The sequence below is a fragment of the Bos javanicus genome, chromosome 23, assembly GCF_032452875.1.
Source record: "Bos javanicus breed banteng chromosome 23, ARS-OSU_banteng_1.0, whole genome shotgun sequence".
In the NCBI taxonomy this organism is placed as follows: domain Eukaryota; kingdom Metazoa; phylum Chordata; class Mammalia; order Artiodactyla; family Bovidae; genus Bos; species Bos javanicus.
Window position 1 is genome coordinate 47,515,780 of NC_083890.1, and position 24,986 is coordinate 47,540,765.

Below are 24,986 nucleotides of genomic sequence, written 5' to 3' on the forward strand. Positions count from 1 at the left end.
ATCCTTTAGATTCTGCCTTCTAAAGGAAGCTTTCACAGACCACTCCAGCCAATATTTTATTTCTCCTGAATTTCCTTATTACTATCCTCACACTCGTTTGGCACTGAGTCATTCGCTCACCACGTAATTACTGAGTGCAGCCTGTGGGCTGAGCACTCAGTTCTAGATGATGGCATCAGCGCTGTGAATAAATCAGACCAAAGTCCTGCTCTCATGGGATGTTTCAGCAGAGCCAAAGAGGTGAGATCCAACCAGTCCATCCTAAAGGAAAGCAGTCCTGAATATTCATTGGAAGGACTGATGCTGAAGCTGAAACTCCAATACTTTGGCCATGTGATGCGAAGAACTGACTCATGTGAAAAGACCCTGATGCTGGGAAAGACTGAAGGTGGGAGGAGAAGGGGACGAGAGAGGATGAGACGGTTGGATGGCATCACCGACTCAATGGACTTGAGTTTAAGTAAACTCTGGGAACTGGTGATGGACAGGGAGGCCTGGAGTGCTGCAGTCCATGGGATCGCAGAGTCGGACACAACTGAGCGACTGAACTGAACTGAACTGAAAGAGGTGAGGGAGATACAAATGGCACACGTGTGGGAAGTCATCTCAAGTGCTATGCAGTCCCGTGAAGCTGAGTGAGGACAGTGTGTGAGTGGGTGTGGGTGTGGGTGGATGGGGCAGGTGGCGGTTAGCTCTCCTGGATGGAGCAGTCAGGGAAGAACACTCAGACCAAGGTACATTTGAGCAGCTACGTTGGAAAGTGAGGGCACTCATTCTGTGGGTAGCTGGGAGGGCAGTGGTCCATTAAGAAGGAACAGTGAGTCCTGAGGGCTCCTGCCCAGGGTGGCTGGACAGAGTGAGACAGGCTTTAAATAGTAGCTGTGGATGTGGTTCATCCAGATCGAGTTTTCTTCTTAGGAGGAACTTTTGAACTTGGAAGGTAAAGCTTTTGAATTTGAATCTGAGTAAAATGGGTTCTGAGCACAGGAATGGTATATTCTGTCACAGGTTCTAAAAGGATCATTCCACTGCTGAAGGGAACTGGGATATAGAGAAATAAAGGGGAAGCAGAAAGACAGGCTAGAAGACTACTGCAATTGTCCAGGTACAAGTAGATAGTAACTCAGGACATCTCTTGTAAATTGTTTCATGCCAACATTTACCCTTTCCTGTGTCTCTCTAACTCTTTGAGGTCAGAGAGCTTACATTTCTAATTTAAGGATTATGTGCATGACCCATGCCGTATACATGCCTAACAGCAGACTTAAATCCACATTATCCAAGTAACAGAATGGCATCATTGCAAGCCTATCATTTACTACTTCTTGAAGACATTTAAATTGTCTAAGCCACAGTCAACATTTGTAAAATTCAACCTCAGTCAGTCGGTCAGTTCAGTCGTTCAGTCATGTCCGAACTCTTTGCGACTCCATGAATCACAGCACGCCAGGCCTCCCTGTCCATCATCAACTCCCGGAGTTCACTCAGACTCATGTCCATCAAGTCGGTGATGCCATCCAGCCATCTCACCCTCTGTCGTCCCCTTCTCCTGCCCCCAATCCCTCCCAGCATCAGAGTCTTTTCCAATGAGTCAACTCTTCACATGAGGTGGCCAAAGTATTGGAGTTTCAGCTTCAACATCAGTCCTTCCAATGAACACCAGGACCGATCTCCTTTAGGATGGACTGGTTGGATCTCCTTGCAGTCCAAGGGACTCTCAAGAGTCTTCACCAACACCACAGTTCAAAAGCATCAATTCTTTGGTGCTCAGCTTTCTTCACAGTCCAACTCTCACATCCATACATGACCACAGGAAAAACCATAGCCTTGACTAGACGGACCTTTGTTAGCAAAGTAATGTCTCTGCTTTTGAATATGCTATCTAGGTTGGTCGTAACTTTCCTTCCAAGGAGTAAGCGTCTTTTAATTTCATGGCTGCAGTCACCATCTGCAGTGATTTTGGAGCCCAAAAAACTAAAGCCTGACACTGTTTCCACTGTTTCCCCATCTATTTCCCATGAAGTGATGGGACCAGATGCCATGATCTTAGTTTTCTGAATGTCGAGCTTTAAGCCAACTTTTTTACTCTCTCTTTCACTTTCATCAAGAGGCTTTTGAGTTCCTCTTCACTTTCTGCCATAAGGGTGGTGTCATCTGCATATCTGAGGTTATTGATATTTCTCCCGGCAATCTTGATTCCAGCTTGTGCTTCTTCCAGCCCAGCGTTTCTCATGATGTACTCTGCATATAAATTAAATAAGCAGGGTGACAATATACAGCCTTGACGTACTCCTTTTCCTATTTGGAACCAGTCTGTTGTTCCATGTCCAGTTCTAACTGTTGCTTCCTGACCTGCATATAGGTTTCTCAAGAGGCAGGTCAGGTGGTCTGGTATTCCCATCTCTTTCAGAATTTTCCAAACTGTGGAAAATTCAACCTAACACGTATTAAATGGAAATGCCTAGCAGACCCACCACTTACAACACGAGATGCCCTCTGTCCTTCAGTATAAACCTTCACTGCCCGCCCTATACAAAATTCAAACGCTGCTCCTTGAACAATGCCTGTGAAGTTCTGAAAGCTGCACACAACTGGATTGCAACCTATATATTAACCCAATTCATTCCTTTCCTGGGTATCTAAAGCATGCTCTCAAAAATGTTCCTTCCGTACAGTAATCTGTATCATTTTAGCGTTACCCCCAAACCAGTCATCACTGCACCTGCAGCCCTGCTGCTGCTGCTAAGTCGCTTCAGTCGTGTCCGACTCTGTGCGACCTCATAGAGGGCAGCCCACCAAGCTCCCCCGTCCCTGGGATTCTCCAGGCAAGAACACTGGAGCGGGTTGCCATTTCCTGTAATCGTTTAGGGGCTGGCAGAGCTGTGGGATTTCCACATTCTGAGCAGTAAGTGGCACCGTCACAACAACGCTAATTTTCGCGAAAAGGACCGGGGTTGCCGTAGCCAAAAGCTGAATTATTCCGTCAGAGGCAACCCAAACATTACTTGGGTTCACCCAGAAGAACATGAGTGAACATGAAGTAGAGAAAGGTATTGTGACTTTACCCCATCTCATTTGGATCGAGCAGAGGTAAGAGGGAACCCCTGGGGTGTCTGTATGGGGTTCAACATTCTCCAGTCCGCTTCCTTCTCAAATTCCAGGGCAAGGCCACCTGCGTGGGCCCCCACGGGGCCCAGAGTCCCCGGCCCTGCAGCCAAAGGAGCTGCACGGGCTCAGAGGCTCGAAAACTAGAAACACTAGCAGCACAGCTCGGAGGAGGAGAGCTCTCCACCCGACCGTCATTTGCCGCAGGGACGCTACATCTAACCGGCAGAGGAGCGCACTCGCAACATCATCTCTGGACCACACCCGCGCTGGGCCAGCGAGCGCCGGGGCAGAGGGCGCATGCGCGAGACGTAGCCGCGCCCCTGCCGGCGGAGTCTCGGGGCTGGCGAGGGGGCGGGGCCTCGCGACTGCGCACGCGCAGGCGGACACATAAGCGGAAGTGGCGCGCGGACGCCGGGGATGAGAGCACCTGGAGAGGAGGCGGCGGCAGCGGCGGCGGCTGAGGCTGAGGTGGCAAGTGCCGGAGTGGGCGAGGAGGAGACGCAGGAGGTGATGGCGACGGACCTGGGGAGGGGGAGACGCTGCGTCTGGCTTGGCGGCCCCTGGGCTGGGGTCCCCCTTCCAGGTGACCCAGGGCCCCCCCCTCAACCCCCGGGCCTTTCGCCGTGTTTGGGACCCAGCCATCCCCTTCCCCGCTGAGAACCGTGACACGGCCCACCTGCGTCCTCGTGAGGGAGCGGGACGAGGTCGGGAGACAGGGCGCCGGGGCCCGGCTTAACGGAAACCTGCTGGCATGGTCTCCCCTTGTGCCCTCCGGCCGGCGAGAGCTCGCTCTGGCCGGTGTGTGGCCCCGCAGGCCCGAGACCACCTCTGGGAGGGTCTGGTCTGCTAGGCTATTCCCCCGGGCCTCTGGACCCTTGTCAGCCACTTCCTGGCCTCCTACCGCGACAGCGTATAGAGTTGACAGCTACTTCCCGGTTCTGCGTTCAACTGGGCACTGTGTGGCACTCTGCTGTCCACCTGCAGTGCGAGGTGATTGTCCTCATCGGGGTGTCAAGTTCGTGTCATGACCTTCCACTCGTGGCTCTGCACACTCCTCCAGGCTTTGCAGTTTCACTCTCTCCCACCACCTTTTTGTTTTCTGAGAAGTTGAAAGGAGGAGAAAGGGTTCGGTGTTCTTTTTTTTTTTTTTTTCAAGTATTGAGCATATGCATTTCTTCTGCAGTAAGATATCAGACGTCTAGAACTGTTTATTGGATGGATGTTTTTCTAATTGACATAGTTTGGGATTCGGAAGAGAGATACAGCTTTTGAAAATAATTTAGATAGGTGTTATTTGTACTTAGGGCTTCCCAGGTGGGTCAGCGTTAAGAATCCGGTTGCACTGCAGGTGACAAAGGGTCGATCCCTAGGTCAGGAAAATCCCCTGGAGGAGGAAATGGCGACCCACTCCAGTATTCTTGCTTGGCGAATCCCATGGACAGAGGAACCTCTCAGGCTGCAATCCAAGAGGACTGAGCAACTAACACTTTTATTTGTACTTAATTTCTTAATATACCTGTTCAATCCTAATTTTAGTTTTCTCCTTTGGGGAAAAAAGAGTCAGTCAGTTCAGTTGCTCAGTCGTGTCTCTTTGCGACTCCATGGACTGGAGCACACGAGGCCTCCCTGTCCATCACCAACTCCTGCAGCTTGCTCAGACTCATGTCTATCAAGTTGGTGATGCCATCCAACCATCTCATTCTCTGTCACCGCCTTCTCTTCCTGCCTTTAATCTTTCCCAGCATCAGGGTCTTTTCCAGTGAGTTAGTTCTTCACATCAGGTGGCCACAGTATTGGAGCTTCAGCTTCAGCATCAGTCCTTCCAGTGAATATTCAGGACTGATTTCCTTTAGGATTGACTGGCTGGATCTCCTTGCAGTCCAAGGGACTCTCCAACACCACACTTCAAAAGCATCAATTCTTTGGTGCTCAGCTTTCTTTATAGTCCAACTCTCACATCCATACATGACTACTGGAAAAACCATAGCTTTGACTAGATGGACCTTTGTTGGCAAAGTAATGTCAACTTTACTTTGTAAAGTTACTTTGTTGGCAAAGTAATGTCTGCTTTTTAATATGCTGTCTAGGTTGGTCATAGCTTTCTTTCCAAGAAGCAAGCATCTTTTAATTTCATGGCTGCAGTCACCATCTACAGTGATTTTGGAGCCCAAGAAAATAAAGTTTCTCACTGTTTCCATTGTTTCCCCATCTATTTGCCATGAAGTGATGGGACCGGATGCCATGATCTTAGTTTTTTGTATGTTGAATTTTAAGCCAACTTTTTCACTCTCCTCTCTCACTTTCATCAAGAGGCTCTTCAGTTCCTCTTCACCTTCTGCAATAAGGATGGTGTCATCTGCGTATCTGAGGTTATTGATATTTCTCCCAGCAATCTGAAAAACAGTAACCTTTAAAAATGAGCACACGGTTTCTTGAACTTTGTGCAGTGAAGTGTGTTCTAAGAAATAGCACAGAATCTTGTTTTTCTGTGTTTTATAATTATACCCGACAGGTCATGATTAATATCCAGAGTCCAGTTAATCTAGCTGTAAATGGCAAGATTCTTTTAATTATAAAGCATAGTGTGGCAAAATACAAAATCGGGGTTTTCTTTTTTAGGTTATTCACATCATAGTAGCATATTTTCCTCATAGTCTACATTTTTGTAGTGGGAGACTTTTCTTCTAAAGGTTAAGAAAGAGTAGATTAAGAAATTAAATTTTATTTCAGTAGATCATTTCAAATCAATGTTTTCACCATTCATTTATTTTTAAATTTCAATATGTGCTGGAAATGCTACTTTTTTATTCCAAATAATGATTAATATCAGTCACTAATGCCTGAAATGGAAGGAATATGACTGTCAGGATCACAGTTACTGGTGATCAGAGCTCTGTCCTCCTCCATCAGTCACATAATCTAAACCAGCGAAGTTCTGTTTAATAAAACATTGCATTCTCAATTCCAGGAAGGGAGATGAAGTTTAAAAACCTACACAAGAACAAATTATTTGAATGGTGCTCTACACCCAGGCCAAAACGTATGGAAAATAGTTGCTAACTTTTTTGTTTCTTCTACATTCAAACACAACGTTTAGGTAAGGTCTTGTAAGGCATGCTTTATAATGAAAGTCATATCTCAAGGGGATCCTGCAAGATGACTTTAAAAGTCTAAACAGAAATGACATTGATTAAGCGTGTGGGAAATAAGAACGTGTGTAAAAGAAGAAACACGGAAAGGAAATACAGTAAAAACTTTTTAAAATTACACATTTTTTCTTAAAATTACACATTTTTCTGTCTAGAAACATGGTGGGTAGCTTGTTCAACAAACATTCTTTGATGCCTGTGTATTACTGTTAGTGACAAGTTGTATTCAGAGCCTTGACCCCAAGTTTAAATTGCAGAAAGGGGCCTACTTAATCTCTAACTCAGCAGATTAAAAGGAATCTTGAAGAAGGAATTAATTATCGCCGTTTTAAACTTCCATATCGCGGGGGGGTGGTGTGTTTTGTTTTTTCTTTTAAGATTTTCGGATAATTCACTGTCAAAATTATTACTATCCTCTTCCTTCACGTAGAGTCTGTGTTTTAGTTCCCTCTGGGATTGTAACAGTCTCTTGTAGGAAAGTAATTTTTTCTTAATAAGTTCGTTCTGTTCTTTGTCATACTTCTACACTCTCTCGTCAACTTTTACATGAATTTATTTTCCAGTTTCTATTAATCCAAGGAGAAATTGACAGTCATCTGTGGAGCTTTCATGATTTTTTTTTTTTTTCACAAACTAACAAAAAGTTACATTTTTTCACTTTTTACAAACCCAAGAACTTTTTTATTTTTTATTTCTTTTTTCTAAACAGCTTTATTAGGGTATAATTGATACATACAAGAAATACACATGTTTAATAGTTAGAATTGGATGAGTTTGGGCATATGCATACACCTGTGATCCCATCTCCACATGCAAGGTAATAGACATATCTGTCCCCACCAGAAGTGCCTTGTGTCCCCTGGGTGTGAGTGTGTGTTGCTATTAAGAATGCAAAGAACTAAATAGACATTTCTTCAAAGAAGACATACAGATGGCTAACAAACACATAAAAAGATGCTCAACATCACTCATTATCAGAGAAATGCAAATCAAAACCACTATGAGGTACCATTTCACACCAGTCAGAATGGCTGCGATCCAAAAGTCTACAAGCAATAAATGCTGGAGAGGGTGTGGAGAAAAGGGAACCCTCTTACACTGTTGGTGGGAATGCAAACTAGTACAGTCACTATGGAGAACAGTGTGGAGATTCCTTAAAAAACTGGAAATAGAACTGCCTTATGATCCAGCAATCCCACTGCTGGGCATACACACTGAGGAAACCAGAAGGGAAAGAGACACGTGTACCCCAATGTTCATCACAGCACTGTTTATAATAGCCAGGACATGGAAGCAACCTAGATGTCCATCAGCAGATGAATGGATAAGAAAGCTGTGGTACATATACACAATGGAGTATTTCTCAGCCATTAAAAAGAATACATTTGAATCAGTTCTAATGAGGTGGATGAAACTGGAGCCTATTATACAGAGTGAAGTAAGCCAGAAAGCAAAACACCAATACAGTATACTAACGCATATATATGGAATTTAGAAAGATGCTAACAATAACCCTGTGTACGAGACAGCAAAAGAGACACTGATGTATAGAACAGTCTTGTGGACTCTGTGGGAGAGGGAGAGGGTGGGAAGATTTGGGAGAATGGCATTGAAACATGTATAATATCATGTATGAAATGAGTTGCCAGTCCAGGTTCGATGCACGATACTGGATACTTGGGGCTAGTGCACTGGGACGACCCAGAGGGATGGTATGGGGAGGGAGGAGGGTGGAGGGTTCAGGATGGGGAGCACAGGTATACCTGTGGCAGATTCATTTTGATATTTGGCAAAACTAATACAATTTGTAAAGTTTAAAAATAAAATATAAAATAAATTAAAAAATTAAAAAAAAAAAAGAATGCTTTACATAAGATCTACCCACTTAACAAATGATTGAGTGCATAGCTCCACATAGTTAACCATAGGCACTGTGTTATAGGGTCTCTGCAACAGGTGATGTCTAGGACCAGAGTTATCTGGTGTAATTCAAGCTTTATACCCACTGAACAACTATACCAAAGACTTTTTAAATTACAGTAATGTTATCCAAAGGAAGAAAACATTTCCTTTTAACTCAAGAGATGCTGTTGCTAAAGCGTAGTATCTTTTCTATAATCTCAGATAAATCTGGATTTTTACATAACTTACATAAGTTTGACTTTATTTTACAGTGTCATTAGCAAATAAATTTTACAGTTGGCTTAGCAGCTGTAGGAGTTTGGGCTGTTCTTTACTCTTTTCTACAATTAGAGATTGACTTTAATGTTGAAGACGTTCTGCATATACTGTTGTGGGCTTTAAAAATTATATCCTCACTACAAATAGAAGCATAATAAAGGCACCTTACTTCTTTGAAATAAATACAAGGTTAGCTTTTGATGTGTTGCTGTGGAGATAAGAATGGTGTATATTTAGTGATGTATTGGTCTTTATCAGGTGAAGGTACATTGTTTGGAGAGTAAACCTATTTTGGTCGATTGGAAGCTTGAAGAAGAGAATTAATGTATTAAAATCCAGAGAGAATGACTCTTACCTATATAAATTTCAAAATGTGATCTGAGATAGTATTTGGAGCATAGCACTTTACTTGATGGTCTAAATGTTTTGCTTGAATTGTTTGTTTCCTTCTTTAGGACTTGGCTCAGCAGGCAGAAGGAGGCCTGAACAAAGGAGAGGAAACCAACAAAGATAACTTTGGTAGCACTGAATGCGGCAAAACAAGAACAATGGATCTCAAGTTCAACAGCTCCAGGAAATACATTTCTATCACTGTCCCATCCAAAACCCAAGCAATGTCACCACACATCAAGTCTATAGATGACATTGTCGTGCTTGGCATAAATCTCAGCAGATTCAACAAACTGACTCAGTTTTTTATATGTGTTGCTGGAGTTTTTGTATTTTACCTAATTTATGGATATTTACAGGTAAAAAATTATTTGTTATAATATGTTAATTATTTGTAATAGTTGAGCTCATTATGGGCACTACCAACAGTTTTGTTCAAGAGACTTCCCCTCATAGGATAGCAAGTTGATTCACAAATTTGAGTTTCTTAGCATACTAGTAGAAAAGGGCTACTTAAGATAAAATTGGCTGGAAACAGGGATCCAAATTTTACAGTGAAGAGTTTTACATGGGGGAAGGGAAGCCGGAGACAATTTTTAAAAACTAAAATTATGAAAAAATATGAAGTGTTTTGGAAAATGTGTAATAAGTAATTATAACCATGTGTTTTTTTAAAGAAAATGATTCAAGTATTGATTAGTATTTTGGAACACAGTTTTCACATAAAATTGAACAACAGCACAAAACCCATATTCCCATTCATTTTTAAATTCCTAGAGGTCAGTAAGAGGTCATTTTGCAAGAGTATGTCTGGATGTTTAATATTTTTCCAAGGGTGTCTTTAATCCTGTACTGTTTGAATCATTCTTTAAGCATCTGTTGTGTTCTCATCCTTGTTGGTTTCCTCTTGTAAACTAACTTTGTGCTTGCTGCTCAGTCGTGTCCAACTCTTGCGGTCCCATAGACTGTAGCCCGCCAGGCTCCTCTGTCCATGGGATTCTCCAGGCAAGAATACTGGAGTGGGTTGCCAGTGGCTTCTCCAGGGCATCTTCCCTACCCAGGAATCGCACCCGAGTCTCCTACATTGCAGGCAGACTCTTTACTGGCTGAGCTACAAGGGAAGCCAACTTTGCCAGAATCTTATTTTTCTGTGATTTTTGCCTCAGCAAAAAATGTCTAGCATTGCCACAGTTTGTCTTATATTTGTGTTGTTTTATGGGATAGTGTATACATCTGACCAGCAAAGTCCCGACCTTCAAAGACATGAGTTGGATGGGTGACAGTCCAGACTAGTGTAAACAGCAGACGTATTCTCAATTATCAGTTCAGTAGTGGGTATTTTCAGCCTTTGTCAACTTACTTTTTCTTTGCAATTCCCTAACATGAGAAATCTTTATAATTCAAGAAAAGAAAAGTGATGCGTTTTCTTAAATGTAGATAATATTTCTGATATTCTTTATAATCAGTGATCTTAAAAATTATTCTTTGCTTTTCCTTTATCTTATATAAATAAAATATAAAAGTAAGTTTAAAAATAGAAAATAGAATTGTGACTATTCCTTTGCTTCTAAAAGTGCTCTATAGGATGTCTTAGTGTAAAACAACATGAATTTTAAAATCTTAATGTTTATATTGGTAACTGATTTTTCTCCTAGAAGATGATGTAAAAATTCAGGTATAACAATGAAGAACAACACAAAATAGTAACTTTTATCAGATGTTGGAATTTTTTGTTGAGAAGCATTTTTTTCTCCTTTGAAATACCATTGTTACCAAATAGCTTGGGAGCAGAGTTAGCCATTGTAATGGAAAATGAATTAGAAATTTACAAATTTCGTTAAATTTTTTTCTATTTGATAAATGATCAGGGATTTTAACTAAAAACTAATATGTTCGAAGTTTCTTTTAAAATTAGATAAACTGATTAAATTGTAACATTACTTTTGTGAGAACTGACATTGCTACTAACTCTTACATAAAACTCCGTATTAAAATAGTTTAAAGAAAATGGGGTTTTGTATTAATTTAGCAATATAGAAAATGAAATATTTACCTAGTGTCAGGATATTAATAAAGATATTTTTTATGTTTTTATAAACCAGATAACTCCTACTAAATAACTCACAGACTTATTTAAACATGAAATCTAAATTTGGCAAATTGCACAGAATCCTAAATGGACAAAATCAGTTTAGGATCTTTTTAGAGCATATGTTTAGTTTTTCTTTGAACATGAATTTATCCATCAATTTCATGTTTTTAAATTTTAAGTATAGCTGAAATATATATTATTTATACTATATATTATGCAATTTATATAATATTTATATATGTGGTAGATGATTTATTCAGTTAAGCCAGATAACTTTATTAGACTACTTCTTAATGAGATTAAGAATGGCTTATTAACAATTAACAAATTTTTTTCATGATAATAACATTATGTTTAGGAAGAGTAACCATTCTTCTATAAGGGAAAGTTTTTTATGTAATCCATGGCGCAGGATTTCTTAAAAAAACCATTAATCAGTGAGTTGAATGACTATGTTAATACAGGAAAACAGGCTTGAGGTAGTAGACTTCTAACGAGACTTGCTTTTTTAAAAGTACATGAGTTCTTCAGTCAGCTGCCTCCCTCATTGTTTTGGGCAACTCTCTTAATTTTGATCTTTTAAAAAAAAGAGAAAAGCAGGTGATGGGGTTACTTCCTAGTTCTTCCTCCCCCTCTCCTGTTGTGCTGGATGTCTGCCATCACGTCTTTTTAAAGTCTTCTGAGCTTGGAGAAGGAAATGGCAACCCACTCCAGTGTTCTTGCCTGGGGAATCTCAGGGACAGGGAAGCCTGGTGGGCTGCCATCTCTGGGGTTGCACAGACTCGGACACGACTGAAGTGACTTCGCAGAGCTTCTCCAATTTTACCTCTCAGAAGCCTTACATTTGGATGTTTTTTGGTTCAGTTTGCTGTTTTGAGGGGTGAAGCTTGGGTTCTATTAAAATGCTGTGCTTACATGAATTCATTGTGAGGAGATTGGTCCGCCGCTGAACTTAACAGTGTTCATGTATCTCTTGACAGGAATTAATATTTTCAGTGGAGGGTTTTAAGCCCTATGGCTGGTATCTTACTTTAGTACAGTTTGCATTTTACTCCATATTTGGCCTCATAGAACTTCAGCTAATTCAGGACAAAAGGAGGAGGTATGTGGATTGCTTGTTTTTTTTTGGCAGTTAAGTACATGACTAGTAGTTAATTTTTTTGTTTTATTATTTTGAGCTCATGAAGTATGTTATATGTGAAATATGTTTTACGTTAATAAAACATTTAATACCCAAGAATTTTCATCAGTGTTGTTAACGTATTAAAAATAATAAATTTGATATTTCCATTATATGTTGAAAAAAGTAATATCCCCTGAAGTGTAACGTTACCAAAAAATTGTTGAAGAAATTTCCTGATGGTCCGGTGGTCAGGACTCTGCACTTAACTGCAGGGGCCCTGGTGCAATCCCTGGTCAGGGAACTGAAATCCCACAAGCCACACAGTGCAGCCAAAAACAAAATGTTGTTTAGACTCAATAATAAAATAGATTTTCTTAAAACAGAATGTATTCAGATGTACATATATGTTCTTAAAATGGAAATAGGTGTGATTATGTGAAGTGTCAGTACCTATTTTTATACTGGTTTTTTGAAATGGGTAGTTAATGCTTTGTTTTGTGGGATATGTTCCACTTATCACATTTGTAATGACCAGCAGTAGGGATTATATTCATGGACATTAGAGAAATTTCATAATATTCCTTCCCATCAAAACTTAAGAGTTTATATGATAGTATCTTTTAAATTAATGACCAGTTAGGTTTGAGTAATATCTTGAAATACTTTTCCTGGCATATTGAACAATATGCAGTGAAAACCTTGTCTCTTACATCAGAAGGGGGTGGGGAATTTGAATATAACATTTTCTGGGTAAGTTTAGGTGTGGTTATCCTGTCATGTCAGACCCTAAAATGTGATTATTTCATGCATATATTGGATAGTTTAAGTGTACCAAGGAGATAGCAGTGTTGACATTGTTTTCATTGATATACATGTTTAATCTTTAAGTAAAAATAAAAAATCCTCATAGCTACTTTTTTTTCTTAAATAAGTGTTTTTGATGTTTGTATGAAGATAACTATAGGATTTTAAATATTTAAATGAGCAACATCAGTATCATTGGTCTAATTTTACTTCTCAACCTCTATATTGCCAATAAATTATTATGGCAGCAATTTTAAAAATGTTTGATTCCAAGATCATCTTTATTATTTTCGTGCTCTGAAACTCCACAAGACTTAGCTCAGCCATAGGAGATAGAACAGAAAGTAAGTAAATGCATCTGTCAAGACTAATATACGTGGAAGCTTGATGAGTTATTATGTATTGCAAACTGCTGGACCACTGATTGCTTTAAAGTAAAAAATCACAATGCTGTATTTATTAGATGAAAAAACACGAGATGACGCATCCTCTTAAGTGGTAAATTTTAAAAAGATACAGCTCCTTCTCAGCTACCAAAAGATGGAGAGTGAGCCATCAGTCATGTTTTTCCCAGCCTTCAAATCACATGCCCATAACATATTTAAAGATAAAGTCGTTTGTGTTTGATGTAAACACAGGTGAAGAAATTAGGTAGAAGAATTTATAGGCCTATAATAAAATGTAATTATGAATTGAAAACTTTTCATTCCAAGGCACCTCAAAACCCTTTTTAGAAAAAAAAAAAGATCTTTAAAGATGTATTACAGTGAAAACATGCCCAATCGCATATTTTTGAATGTATTTGCAAGAATATGTATCTATCTATGAATTTATTTAAGTGGCACTGCTCTTTAGACCTCTGATCAGTTGAATTCTTGGCTTAGTTTTTCTCCCTTGCTGTATTCATATGAATACCCATGAGCTTATACGAGCACAGAGTCTGGAGTTAGAAAATGTGGGTCTGAGCCCCCCTTAGTTCTGTCGGTTCCTCGGGGAGCTTCTTACATCGCTTCATGTTGAGGATGAACCACCGCGATGTGCGGTGTCGCGCGTCACAGTCTAGCATACCCTAAGTATGCGCCTTGTTATTTCAGCGAAGATGACCTTGTAGCTTTAGTGCTAGTTACTCTGTGAGAGTTTTCAGTAAAGGAGATCTGTCAAATTGCTTTTCAAAGGACTTTTCAAAGTTACAGCTTTCCCATCATATCTAAAGTAGTAAGTAGTTGGGGTATTCAAGTAGAAACAGCCGAGAGTCCTAGAGGCAAGATGGTGAAATCTAGCCTCATTTCACCAGTGAGAAAGCAGACCTGGAGGAGAGCTGGGATTTCCATGAGCTCATGCCCCACGCTGGAACCTTTTGAATTTAGGTTTCCTAAGTGGCAGGCTGGTTTTCCTTCTCCTTTACTGCACTGCTTTTCTAATCTTGTGATTCTTCTGACTTGAATTTTCTGGCCACTGTTTGCAATTTATGAGTGAGGAAATTTGCCCCTTCTGACTCCTGTCATCTCCTGGAGAAGTCGTGTTGTGCCTCCTTCACTGGTAACCCCCACTGAGGGTTAAACCCCATGGACAATGTAGAAACCAGCATCTGTGTACACTGATGCATATGGGCATGCCCAGTTATTTCCTCGTGGGTTCTGAATATTGACCACTGTGTTCATAGTTAAATATAAGCAAAGGTCTCAAAATTGAATTGGAAATGATACATTTTAATTGAACTTTTCTAGTAAATTATTTTGCCTTATGCATAGCCATGTAAAAAAAAAAAATGTGGAATTTTGTTGTCTTGATTTAAACATGAGCCCAAATCCCAAAATGAAAACTAGATCTAAATCTGCAACATAAATCTAAAAATGCAACATAATAGAATTATGTGAATGTACAAGGTTATTATTTTAGACCATTGAGTATCTCTTCAAAGTAAGCATATGCTCCCAAGAATAGCTCAAAATTCTGAAGGTGCCATATTGAGAATCTCCTTTAGGAAGTCCAGTTAGAATCCAAAGTAGAACATCTGGGATCATGAGAGAGTCGGATTCCTCATCTGAAAGTTGGTTGTTTTAACAATTTATAGAATTAATAGCATTAGATATAAGGCATAAGACATTATGGTAATAAAAAATCATCTACGGTTTTAAACCACCGTGGACTTCCTAGAGAAATTCTGCTCTGATTATTCGAGCAGAATGGACAGATATATTTTTCCTAATGCTAGATGGAAACATCAGGAAACAGAACAGCAGTTAGGAGTTAAAAGGAGCTGAAAGTTAACTAAGGCAGCCCTGGTGGCTGAGACGGTAAAGAATCTACCTGCAGTGCAGGCGACCCAGGTGGGATCCCAGGGTCGGGAAGATCCCCTGGAGAAGGAAATGGCAATCACTCCCGTATTCTTGCCTGGAGAATCCCATGGACTGAGGATCCTGGTGGGCTACAGTCTATGGGGTCGCAAAAGACTTGGATACAACTTAGTGACTGAGCAACAGCAAGGTGCTTTTTTGTCATTTTAGAAACCAATGTTTCTTAAAAATCAATTCTTATTTTCTGCATTTAGTCAAGATGGTTTTTGTATGTAACTGTAACTACTGTTAAAAAAACCTTAAATGTAACAAACATTTATACTTTTTGTAAGAATCTAAGTAACTGTCTAATGTACTACTTTTTCACACAGTTGAGAGTCCTCACTTACAGTCCATTAAATAAGCGTAAACTGTTATTTTTACCAGCATTCTCTTATACAAGTAAGCAGTGCTATACCTTTAAGAATAGTGATATTTTACCAATATTTCTAGAAGTATTAAACAGAAATTAGAAGAGTAATTAGGAATTTACACATTGTAAGCACATTCTCTTACAGTAGTATAATTGGGTCCCAAAATGAAGATTTTGAAAATTGTCTTTTACAGAATACCAGGAAAAACCTACATGATAATAGCTTTTCTAACTGTGGGTACTATGGGGTTATCAAACACTTCCTTGGGCTACCTGAATTATCCTACCCAAGTCATCTTCAAGTGCTGCAAATTGATTCCTGTTATGCTAGGAGGAGTTTTTATTCAAGGTATAGTAATGATATGTTTTCATACTGTTTGAAGCTAACAGGATATGCTGTGACATCTAGCATTAGGAAAAACATTAAACTCCGATTCACATCTTTAATGAACATTCTAGGTATTGTAACAATTTTGAGTGATAATCTAATATAAATAAGATATTATAAAAACACTGATACTTCGCTGATATACCTCAGGATCTAAAATCTTTGGACTTGGGGAACACCAAAATAGTATTTTGTTTTATTCTTTTTGCCTGGAGTCCACTACATTGCTGAAAGGCCATACTCACATATTGAAGGCTTAGCTCAGAAGTACCCAGAAAGCTCTGTTTTCAACTCTTTGATTTTCCTCCTCTCCACGGCTCCACTTGTGCAAATGGATAATTCTCATGATGAAGTAAAGCTTAAGCTGAGCAAAAGTGTTCTTTAACCCACTCTGCTGAGCCCCAACTAAGTTACAGGCCTATGAAAGCAGGAGTAAAAGAGGAAGCAGTGATAGTGACAAGCCATGGAGCAAGTTCCTATGACTGTCATGAGGAATATTCCTGTTTGGATAACACTAGATTTCTCGTACAGTCCTGACTTCATTTCATGTATTATAAGCCTTCCCAAAAGAGCCTTTTAAAATGAAAATATGTATGTCAACTGTAACGTATAATTTCAGGATAATTGTTCACATAGGAAAAAATGATCTCAATTCCTATTAAAAATCACATTTAACTTTGTAAATGACTTAACCTGTATAAGAATATTTCATTACAACCCTTCTAAAAAGTTACACTGTGTAATTTCCTTATTTAAATGTAGATGTACTGAAATAAGTTAAACCTCACCAATTTAGAAGTGATCTGACTGTGGTATTTGCAAACTTACATATAGCCTGAATAACTACTCTGGTTGTTTTGTAAACTTATGAACTGTAAGAGACTTCGTAGGCTTATGTTATAAAATAACAGAGGCACTAATTCCACAAACTTTTAAATGTTCTGATTTAATCACTATCATAGCAGATGAAAGGAGGATGACATTTTGGTGCTCACAGGATAATTTAATTTTCAGAAACCCTTCTGTGACCATCCCATGCCTTGATTAAAATGTTCTTGATCATTTCTGACATTGTATATAAAAAGCAATCCCTGCTGAGCTTGTTAGACACACAGATCCAACACTGTGCTGAATGGATGATTGCATGACGAGGTTGACTTACCCTTTGTTATACACAGGAAAGCGTTATAATGTTGCAGACGTGTCTGCTGCCTTATGTATGAGCCTCGGCCTGATATGGTTTACCCTAGCCGACAGCACGGTTGCGCCAAATTTCAACCTGACAGGTAAGGAATTATTTGTCTTCTTGGATTTTGTCAGTGTTTCAGTTCAGAGTAAGAATTTCTACAGTTTCATTAGGGTCTTACATGATGGTGTGACATCTGTGGTTCTCATATCTAGCATAAAGTTTCTGGACTGTTACATAAGATGTAGTGAAAAGGTCACAACTCTGAAACATAACCATTGTCTTCAGTCCTCTTGTATTTGGGCATGACAGGAGGCTGTTTGCCTGGTGAGAATCTCCTGTTTTCTAGTACTTGGTAGGTCAATCTTTAAAGGACTAAGTCGGAACCATACACACAAGTTACAGAACCACAGTAGTAATGGTTATTTTCTTAAGAAAGAAAAAAGAAACGTGCACACTTACTTTTCACTGTTAGCTTCATTGTGTCCGCACCCACAAAAGGAAAATTATATTTGGAGTCTGAGGGGAAAAGTGACTTTAGAGGCGTGTGCACGCTTAGTTGCTATGTCGTGTCTGACTCTTTTACAACCCCGTGGATTATAGCCCGCCAGGCTCCTCCATCCATGCAATATCTCAGGGAAGAATACTGAAGTGGATTACCATTTCCTCCTCCAGGAGATCTTCCCAACCCTGGGATCAAACCTGTGTCTCCTGCATTGCAGACTATACCGTCTGAGCCACCAGGGGTAGGAGTGGTTCACATAAAAAGAGATAATAGCTCGCCTCACACGAAGGTAGTGGGAGCGTAGAAGTGAGATGCTGGAGGAGTGGATGTGAAAGCACCTGCCCGTGGGGTGTGGGTGATGACGACGAGGAGAGGCGGTGTCAGCAGCTCTAACTTCTCACCATGTTCGTTTAGTACAGTGTTTCTTTGAGACTTGTAACCTAATCACTAAAGTTCTTAAACAGCCTGACTTCACTTCTATGTGTTATGAGCCTTTCCAAAAGAGCCTTTTAAAACAAAAATGTGTATGTCAACTACTTCACATATAAAATCCAGGATAACTGTTCAAAATAATGATCTCAAGTCCTATTAAAAATCAGTACTTTAAACATAAAACTATTATTTGATGTGATTATTAAACACAATAAGGTGATGGCATTAATGCAATTTATTAGTATTAGTTTTGTTTTCTTAAATAATATCTACATGCCTGTTACAACTGAATGTGGATAAAAGTATTCTACTGAGCAAGTGTAATTTAAGGTCTGCTGTTTTTTTAGCCCAATTAAATTTCTGCTAAGTCTTGATTACTGTTCATGCATTTGAATGAGGAGGTTATTTTTTCTTATGTCTTCTTGAAGGTGTGGTCCTCATTTCGCTGGCCCTGTGCGCAGATGCTGTCATTGGGAATGTCCAAGAGAAAGCTATGAAGCTGCATAATGCTTCTAATTCAGAAATGGTAAATGCTCTCGTGCTTTTTCATCACATCAGACAGACTCAAAAATGATGATGTCCTTAGTTTTATGACATAATTATAGTACTGAAGACTTGCATTTTTGCATTGCATTTTTAAACTGGTTTATCATCACTATTTTCATAAAAGTAGCACATTCAAGTGTCATACGAAGGTAAAAAGTAAAATACCATCACCACCACTAATACCGTATGATAAGCATTTGATCATTTTTTCCTCTCTGATTCAAGGAGTTTGGGGCATGTTAAAAAATTTTCTCTGTTGCATCATTTTTATTCTCTCTTTGTATCTGGTATTATCTTCCATCTAGCAGTTTGTAATTTGCATGTAGTTTAGCTTATCTTTTGCTTCATGGCTTCTGGCTGTGCATTATTATTGAAAAGGGCTTTTCCAACTCTCAAATTTTAAGAATTTTATGCCAGTTGCCTCCTAGTTTTATAATCTCCTTATTTATGAAATCTTTGATCCAGCCATAGCTTTCTAAAAATTTTCTTCCATATGACTATCCACTTGCACTAGTATCACTTATTGAATAGTCCACTTTTCCAACTTTTATTTTAAATATCTTCTTCCATCCTCTCATGTTCTGATGCAGAGTTTAGAATTTTATCCTTTCCAGTTTATTTCTGCTCCGGAACTATACGACAGAAGCTTTATCCCCAGACGTTTACCATCTGTTAGGACTAGCCACTGTCATTCCTTTTGTTTTTCAGAATTTTACTACCAGTAGTTACTCTTGGGTGTCCATATCCCCAGATAAACTAGAAATCCCGTTGGTATTGTGATTGCTATGGCATTGAATTATAAATTAATTTAGGGAGAATGGCATCTATACACTTGATTCTTTCAGTCCAAGAATGAGGTATGACTTTCCTTTTATTCAAGTGTTTCCTTTAAATGTCCCTTAGACTTTGTACAATTTTCTTTGTATAAATCCAGTTATTTTTTTAACTGAAGCTATTGTTAGGTGTTTCATCTTTTTGCCCTTATTACTGCAAATATTATCTTTTCTTCCCATGTGTCTTCTAACTGGTTGGTATTTGTATGCAGTAAATACGTCATGTGTGTGTTTGCATTAGTTTTACAGCCAACCACCTTGCTAGACAGACAGAGCTCACTGCATTAAGGATATGTAGGGCTGGTTACCTTGGGAGCAGGGTGGGGCATCTCTGCAGAGTCTCTGAGAACACAGGAACCTTAATCTTGGTCAGGAGTTTTCTTGATCATCACCGCTCTTCCTAGATAAGGGAAAGAGCCGAGAATTAAGGGACTGTGGGTAACTAGAAAGTTAGTGCAGTACGGTGGTTACAACGTGCACTGTGATCCGAGGTAGCCTCGGTTTATATCCTCCTGTACTAGCTCTCCTCTTTCGGGAAGATGACTTACCATCTCTTAAGTTTTAGTTTTCCCATCCACACACTGGTAGGAAATGATGGTCAGGAGTGCCTGACTCACCTACTGGATGGCGCAAAGAACTCTACTCAGTACTATGTGGCAGCCTGGATGAGGGGGGAGTGGACACCTGTGTACGTATGGCCACGTCCCTTCACTGCTCACCTGAAGCTATCACAGTTTGTTAATCGGCTATACCCCAATGCAAAATTAAAAGGTTAAGAAAAAATATATATATAGCCTGAAATAAAAAACGTGCCTGTCTCTTCAGCTGGTTGTGAGAAATAAAAAGGATTAATTTATATAGAGCATCATTAGCACAGTACCTGACACATAGCAGGTTTTGAAGTTTGACAATAATGCTGATTCTGCTTATAAGGAGTATAATAAACCAGGATAGAAAGATTGGTAGGAAAGTTGAGAAATTAATAAATATGCCATATACTGCTTATTTTCATTATATTTTAATAGTCTTTGCAAGCTTAATGTTTGGATTTTTCATATCTAATATGTAGTTTTCAGAGTATCTTTGTCTTGTGTATGTTTTTAGGATCCCAACACTAAAATCTGGTTTGAATTCAGTAATTAAGCTAAACAAAAAATGAATAATTAGGTAGTCATATATGAAAGGATTAGAACTGCTGAGTTCTGTTATACAAGTTGCTGCTGCTGCTGCTAAGTCGCTTCAGTCATGTCCAACTCTGTGGGACCCCATAGACCGCAGCCCACTAGGCTCCCCTGTCCCTGGGATTCTCCAGGCAAGAGCACTGGAGTGGGTTGCCAATTCCTTCTCCAATGCATGAAAGTGAAAAGTGAAAGTGAAGTCGCTCAGTCGTGTCTGACTCTTAGCGACCCCATGGACTGCAACCTACCAGGCTCCTCCGTCCATGGGATTTTCCAGGCAAGAGTACTGGAGTGGGGTGCCATTGCCTTCTCTGTTGTACAGGTTATGTTGTACCTAAAACTTATAAACAGGATCAACCATCATTTCCAGAAAATTAGGCCATGTCCAAACAATGATGTTACTTTTAAAGTGGTTTCTTCTGCAAATTTAATTGAATAGATTAATTGAGCCACATATTGAAAACTATTCATTTCCACCTTTGGTTAAATACCACTTTTTTCCACTTTATTTTTCTCTTCTCTAGGTTTTGTATTCGTATTCAATCGGTTTTGTGTACATTTTATTGGGATTGACATGCACTAGTGGATTAGGCCCTGCAGTAACATTTTGTTCAAAGGTAAACACTAATCACATTTTTTAAAATAAACATCTTCCATTAAATAGTTTCCTCTGTATTTCTGATTCTCCTTGTTCAAAAAGACTGTATTTCATTTAACTTGATGACTCCTTTAATACAATATATATAGATCAGAAATTAGAAATGAAATGATTTATATTTAAATTTATTTTATCCTTGCTCTTTTCTATAAGTTAATTTTTAAACTATTCATAATGTATAAGTTGGGGATTTTTAATTTCATTATTATTTTTCCATTAAATCAGAACTAAATAAGAATCTTTGCTTGATTGCATTGTTGAATGGCTTATTATTGCTCAAGAAGTTGATTAAAATCTGTAATTTTATTTCATTTATAATACCTCAGAGTTTGTTTTGCATTTTTTGTTAGAAAAGGCTTTTTTATATGTTACAGGATCCAATTCGGACCTATGGTTATGCTTTCCTTTTTTCCCTCACTGGGTATTTTGGAATCTCTTTTGTTCTGGCTTTGATTAAAATTTTTGGTGCACTTCTTGCTGTAACAGGTAAGAATGACGTACTTAATTAGATTATGTAATAAGCATGTGACTCCAGACCTGTCCTTTTAACCGTATGCCCATCGCCGCCCAAGCTGGCGTGGTGGCTCCAGCTCCTTGGGAATCCAGTCCCTCTGTCTCTCTGCCCACATCCTGTCTCTTTCTGTAAACTCCCTAGTGTTTACACTAGAGACAGCACTTCTGCTGACACTTGAATTGACACTTGGTTGACTAAACCCAGTTCCATGACCACAGCAACTGTAGGAGAGGCTGGGCAGGTGTCCTGGTTAAAAAATGGGATCCTTTTACTAAGGTAGAAGGAAAAATAGATTTGGGGAGTCAGGCTCTGACATGTGTTTCCAAAATAGTTCTGGTATTCATTCATTCATGCTTTGAACGTAGAGTCTGGGAATGGAGGACCAGTAAGAGAGAGAGCTGAGCAGCACACGGTCCAGGGGAGGAAGGTGTCCTGGAGCCGCATGCGGAGTTCCTGTCCCCCCCGGTGGGACCGGGGAGGAGGGTTTCTGGCCATAACCCCTGAAGGACAGTGAACAGAGGACAGGAAAGATGTTCATGGTTTTATCCAGCTGTGCCCACCGTTAGAGTGTTAGGATGACCTATAGATTGTCGCTTTCAAAGAATATCCCCCATTCTACCTAATCCTATCTTCCTTGGAAAAATGTTTCTTGCCAGACTAAGAATGTCTCTCTAAAAGATGGTGAAGCTCCATAGCAACATGGCCTCCATCAAGTACTTACTACAGTTGTACTGTAAAATTTAGCCTTATTATTTAATGTCTGTAACCCTGCTCAATTGTGAACTCCACGGTTGCAGGAGCAGTGACTTTCTGTTGTTGTTTTTTTAATTTGTTTCCTTGACACCTCATGTAGATCTTGGTGCACAGTAGGCTCTGTAAAGATTTGTCAAATACATGATTTCCAAAGTATTACCAATAGTAGGCACATTCTAAAACCTACCTTTTTCTCCCTACAGTGACAACAGGGAGAAAAGCAATGACCATTGTTCTTTCATTTATATTCTTTGCCAAACCATTCACATTCCAGTAAGTACTTGTCAATTCAACAAGTCTCTCTACCTTTGGGTACTTTCACATTTCTTCTTAAACAGCCTTAATTTCTTTATAAAGAAACCTTTTCATCTTGACCCACATTTATGGATGTGTCTTCTCCTGTTTCAGAAATGTATGTAATTATTTTGAAGAAATCATTTTGTACACTTAAATTGCCTAACCAGTCCCAATGCACTTGTGACCCTGTTTCTCATATAAATGAATGTGAATGATGTGGTGAGATTAAGGGATTCCCCTTGCCCTGGTACAGATATATAAATTATAAATATCTACATAGATGGTTCTTAAGGTTATTTGCTGCCTTTTCCTACAAAGGATTTGAGGTAGAGAAACATTCTGTAAATTGTGCCCTAATGGTTTTATCAATTTCTGGCTTCTGGTAGAAACACTGACTGTTTTCTTTACTGTCTATTATGTATTTGAAATTAGCATCATTTAAACTTATACTGGTTGGTAATTGAGAAGATTCAGACTTAGACATGGTCATTGTACAGTCATCCCTCAGAATCCACAGAGTACCAGTCCAGGACACGATAGACTGAAATCCAAGGATGCTGGAGTCCCTTTCAGTCAGCCCTTTGCATCCAGATTCCACATATGCACACAGAGGACCGACTGTGTATTTATTTTTTAAAAAACCACGTATAAGTGGACCTGTGCTTTTCAAACCTCAAAGTGTCAGGTGTACAAGCGTAAAGGTAACCACACGATAAATCATCATCCCTGTACAGTCGGTCTTCTGTATCCACAGGTATCTGCATCTGCAGGCTCAACCAACGGCAGGGCAAAAATATTCAAGAAAAGAGAAAGTCCAGAACGTTGAAAAAGGTGTAGTTTGAACTTGCATGGCAGATTCATCGTGTCAGGTCTTACAATAATTTAGAGATGATTTACAGTACACACCAGGCTGTGCACATATGCAAATACTTTGCCATTTTATATAAACGACCTTAGCCTCCACAGATTTTAGTGTCCTCTGGGTGGAGGGGTGAGTCTGGAACCAGCGCCCAGCTGATGGCAGGGGCGGCTGTGGGGCTGGTTCTCTGTCAGCGCCTCTCCTTCTGCGTGGGGCAGGCGCTCACTGTGCTGCCCACGCCCGTTCCGCTTTCTCAGGATGCGCCCCTGTCTGTCTGGGTATATTCTACCCGCTCTGGGGTAACTAGTTGGGCCGCTGTGTCAAATTCCCTGACAGATTTATGTATCCAGTGCTTTAAACATACTTATGAGACTTCTGGTAGATGTTGGACTTTGAATTTACTGTTATCCTCAAAATTCAAGTGCACTATATTTAAAATTCTGTAAAATACTTTTCTGGCATACATACTAAACATTAAAAATACAGAATTCCATCTACTATGACCTAAATATTATTTGTAAAATAAAATAAATACTATTTTAGTGCTATTTTAGATTAGGTATCCAGTAGCAAAATATTGAAGAATTTTTGTGAAATCCATCAAATTCTATGGTTAAAGATAAATTGTTACTCTGACATTAATCTTTTTTTTCCTTATTTTTTTCTCTTAGGTATGTGTGGTCTGGTTTCCTAGTTGTCCTTGGTATATTTCTCAATGTTTACAGCAAAAATATGGATAAAATGAGACTGCCATCAGCATATGATCTGATAAACAGAGTGATGGACCTAAGGAAGTCAAGGACGTTGGCACAAACTGTATAGGCAGTGGCTCGTTTTGTAAAATTCTATTTGTAAAATAGAATTAATTCATCAATCACTTAACTTTCCAAAGGGACTTATAAAAACCAAAGGCTCTGAAGGCATGCTGTCCATTTGTGGATGGATCACGTGTGAAGTCGGCCTTTGTTCAGAACCCTGTTTGTCTAACCTCCAGAGCAATCGAGGGCCTCGCCCGGCACGCCCGGTACGTCAGCATGAAGGACCCTGAATGCTTGCGGTCTGTTGAGAACTTCGCTGGAGATGGACCATGGGGTAGGACTGAGTGTATCGTTAAGACATATCAGAGAGATTGATATGTAAAAACAGACTGCTGTCCTCTTTCCATTCCATTGTGGTGGTCTTATTTAAACTGAATCTCTGTTGTAAGAGTGAACTGATGATTTAAAGTCCAGAGAGAATAACTTCATTATAAATAAAAATTATTCTGTGATTTTTTTTTTT

The 24,986-nt window shown here is 39.5% G+C and overlaps 1 protein-coding gene across 6 annotated transcripts; it reads left to right on the forward strand.

The window, feature by feature from the left end:
• The first annotated feature begins 3,470 nt into the window (after positions 1–3,470).
• On the forward strand, positions 3,471–24,986 carry SLC35B3 (solute carrier family 35 member B3). Of its 6 annotated transcripts, none has more exons than XM_061398895.1 (11): positions 3,471–3,615; positions 8,894–9,187; positions 11,901–12,022; positions 15,751–15,905; positions 17,123–17,230; positions 18,496–18,593; positions 21,149–21,241; positions 21,657–21,768; positions 22,753–22,822; positions 23,601–23,677; positions 24,377–24,493. In XM_061398895.1, the coding sequence occupies exons 1-11, from the start codon at positions 3,526–3,528 to the stop codon at positions 24,397–24,399; spliced, it is 1,242 nt and encodes a 413-aa protein (XP_061254879.1). In that variant the 5' UTR covers positions 3,471–3,525; the 3' UTR covers positions 24,400–24,493. The 6 variants fall into 6 exon arrangements, with proteins under 6 accessions (XP_061254879.1, XP_061254882.1, XP_061254878.1 ...); XM_061398896.1 differs by lacking the exon at positions 23,601–23,677 and adding an exon at positions 6,077–6,205 and having other exon boundaries at positions 3,531–3,615; positions 24,377–24,986; XM_061398894.1 differs by lacking the exon at positions 23,601–23,677 and having other exon boundaries at positions 3,473–3,615; positions 24,377–24,986.

Bases quoted from the DNA above. Each gene is read 5' to 3' on its own strand.
- SLC35B3 (XM_061398894.1), top strand. From the start codon at position 3,526: ATGAGAGCACCTGGAGAGGAGGCGGCGGCAGCGGCGGCGGCTGAGGCT. The intron at 3,616-8,893 runs GTGATGGCGACG...TTCCTTCTTTAG, and splicing joins GCGAGGAGGAGACGCAGGAG to GACTTGGCTCAGCAGGCAGA. The intron at 15,906-17,122 runs GTATAGTAATGA...TGTTATACACAG, and splicing joins AGGAGGAGTTTTTATTCAAG to GAAAGCGTTATAATGTTGCA.